The sequence below is a fragment of the Corapipo altera genome, unplaced genomic scaffold, assembly GCF_003945725.1.
Source record: "Corapipo altera isolate COAL_440 unplaced genomic scaffold, ASM394572v1 131650, whole genome shotgun sequence".
Classification (NCBI taxonomy): Eukaryota; Metazoa; Chordata; class Aves; order Passeriformes; family Pipridae; genus Corapipo; species Corapipo altera.
In genome coordinates this window covers 1-2,796 of record NW_020886310.1, presented here as the reverse complement: position 1 = coordinate 2,796, position 2,796 = coordinate 1, and the positions used below count along the sequence as shown (strand labels likewise).

The 2,796-nt window shown below is 68.8% G+C and overlaps 1 protein-coding gene across 1 annotated transcript; it reads left to right on the top strand.

The window, feature by feature from the left end:
- Positions 1 to 157: 157 nt before the first annotated feature.
- On the top strand, positions 158 to 1,870 carry LOC113941133 (protein shisa-4-like; the record flags this gene model as incomplete). Its single annotated transcript, XM_027632290.1, has 2 exons — positions 158 to 512; positions 1,603 to 1,870. Coding segments are annotated over exons 1-2 (341 nt in total), but the record flags the coding sequence as incomplete, so codon positions are not given.
- Between the last annotated feature and the right edge of the window lie 926 nt (positions 1,871 to 2,796).

The window sequence follows — 2,796 nt, the reverse complement described above, 5'->3', positions numbered from 1 at the left end:
AGGGTATCTCTTCATCCCCCGGCCGCGCCCGGCGCCGCCGGGGTCGCCCCCCCCCCCGGGGGCGGGGGGGGAACGGTGACTGCGGGGGGGGGGGGGGCCGGGGGGGGGGGGGGACATCGGGCACGGACCGACCGAGCGCCGCCGGCTGCGGCGTCACTGCGGGCCTGCGCCCGCCCCGCGCCGGGGGGCACCGGCAGGCACCGGGAGGCACCGGGAGGGACCGGGGGACACTCGGAGCAGCACTGCGGCACCGGGAGACAGCGGCACCAGGAGGCACCGGGCGGCACCAGGAGACACCGGGAGGCACCGGGAGGCACCAGGCGCGGCCCCGCGGCCCCGGGAGGAACCGGGAGGCACCAGGAGAGGCCCCGGTGCCGCAGCGCAGCCTTCACCCCCGCCCCGGGCAGTGCTGAGCGGGGACAGTGGGCCCGGCCCCGCGATGGGGCCAGGTGGCCCCGGGGGCGGGTGGCCCCTGGCCGGGACCCTGCTGGTGGCCATGACCACCTCGATGGGTGAGACATGGGGGCCCGGGGAGGGGAGTACGGTGCCACCCTGCGATGGGACGCGGTGACACCGCCTGTGACCGAGGGTTCCCGATGGGGGGGACTCGGGGCCATCCCCCTGACCGGGGGGTCCCGCTGAGGCCACCGGCCGTGATCGTCACTCACCACACGCGGCCCCTTTCACCAACGTGCCCCCACGGACTCTGTGTCCCCCAAGAAGAACAACCCCCCATTTCCCATTTTCGGGGTCCCCGGGAGCCGCCGGTCCCCGGGAACAGTGGGCACGGAGCCGGGATACCCATCCCGGGGGATTTGGGGGGTTCCCACGCTCGCTCCCCCCGTGCCTCAGTTTCCCCACTCGGACCTGAGCTGCCGGGGGCGCTTTTTGGTGTGCGCGGCCCCCTGGGAGACTCCCGCGGGAGGAAGGAAACCCACGGCCGCGGCTCCCCGCCCGCTGTCCTGGCGCCTCCCACCGCCCCCGGGCCTGGATCCGCGGCTATTTCTGGGAAAACAGGTGGCTCCGGCCAGAAATAGGACGGGAGGTGCCACTGGAGCATCCGGGAGGGGGGACGGGGGGGGCTCAGGGGACCGGAGGGGTCCCGGAGCTGCGTGACATGGAAAGGGGTCTGCAGGGGGGTGAGGCAGGACAGAGTGGGGGGGGGGGAGCACAGGGATGGGAGGTGGGGGGACAGAGGGGCATGTTTTGGGAGTCCGTGGGGCAGGAGGGAGGGGTCCGTGGGGCAGGATGGAGCAGAATATTGGGGGTACATAAGGGAACAGTTTGGGGGTCCGTGAGGCAGGAGGGAGGAAGGTTTTGGGGGGTACGTAGGGGCACAATTTGGGGGTCTGTGGGGCAGGATGGAGCAGAATATTGAGGTCACATAGGGGCACATTTTGAGGGTCCCTGGGGCAGGATGGACCAGAGCCCTGGGGTGGGCACAGGGCAGGATGGACCGGGGTGCAGGGGGAGCAGCGGCCCAGGACACGGCGGGGTCCAGGCTGTGCCACGTGGGGCCGGGGTGTGTGTGGCACTGCCGGGGCTGCCGGGGCGGGGGTGGCCGGGTGGCCCGAGGCCCCGGTGACAGGTGACCCTCCACAGTGGCTGGGGGCGAGGACTGCCTGTGGTATGTGGACAGGAACGGCTCGTGGCACCCGGGCTTCGACTGCGAGTTCTTCACCTTCTGCTGCGGCACCTGCCACCAGCGCTACTGCTGCAGGGACCCCCTGCGACTGCTCACCGAGCGCCAGCAGCGACACTGCCTCACCTTCAGGTGCCACTGCGGGGGCACGAGGGGGCACCCACGGGGCTCTGGGGGCTCCTACTGGGCGCTGGGACTGGGTGCTGGGCATTGGGACTGGGGGGCTGGGTGCTGGGGACTGTGACTGGATGTTGGTGCTGAGGGCTGGGACTGGGTACTGGGTTCTGGTACTAGGTGCTGGGCACTGGTACTGAGTGCTAGGCACTGGCACTGAGTGCTGGGCACTGGGACTGGGTGCTGGGTGCTGGTGCTGGGCATCGGTCCTGGGAAGCTGTACTGGGTGCTGGTCATGGGGCAGTGTTAGTGCTGAGCACTGGGCACTGGTACTGGGTACTGGATGGTGGGCATTGGGTGCTGGACGCTGGGTGCTGTACACTGGTGTTGGGCACTGATACTGGGCAGGGGCACTGGGTGCTGGGCACTGGGCACTGGGTGCTGGGCATTGGGTAGTGGTACTGAGGGCTGGGCAGTGGTGCTGGGTGCTAGGCACTGGTACTGGGTCACTGGGCCCTGGGCACTGGTACTAGGCCCCGGGCACTGGTACTGGGTGCTGGGCACTGGGCAATGATACTGGTCACTGCAACTGGACACGTATACTGGGTACTGGTCACTGGTACTGGATGCTGGGCACTAGTACTGGATGCTGGGCCTTGGGCACTGGACACTGGCTGCTGAGCACTGGTACTGGGCACTTGTACTGGTTGCTGTGCACTGGGTGTTGGGCACTGGTACTGGGCACTGGTACTGGGTGCTGACAGTGTCACTGGCCAGTGTAGTGTCACTGGACATTGGGTACTGGTACTGGGCACTGGCAGTGTCCATGGGCAAGTGTCCCTGGTACTGGTCACTGGTCACTGTCACTGGTACTGATCACTGGTCACTGGGTGCTGACAGTGTCACTGGGCAGAGTCAGTGGGCAGTGTCCCTGGTCACTGGTCTGTCACTGGTCCCTCGGTGCTGGCAGTGTCCCTGGGCACTGTCACTGGGCACTGGGCACTGGCAGTGTCCCTGGGCAGTGTCCCTGGGCACTGGCA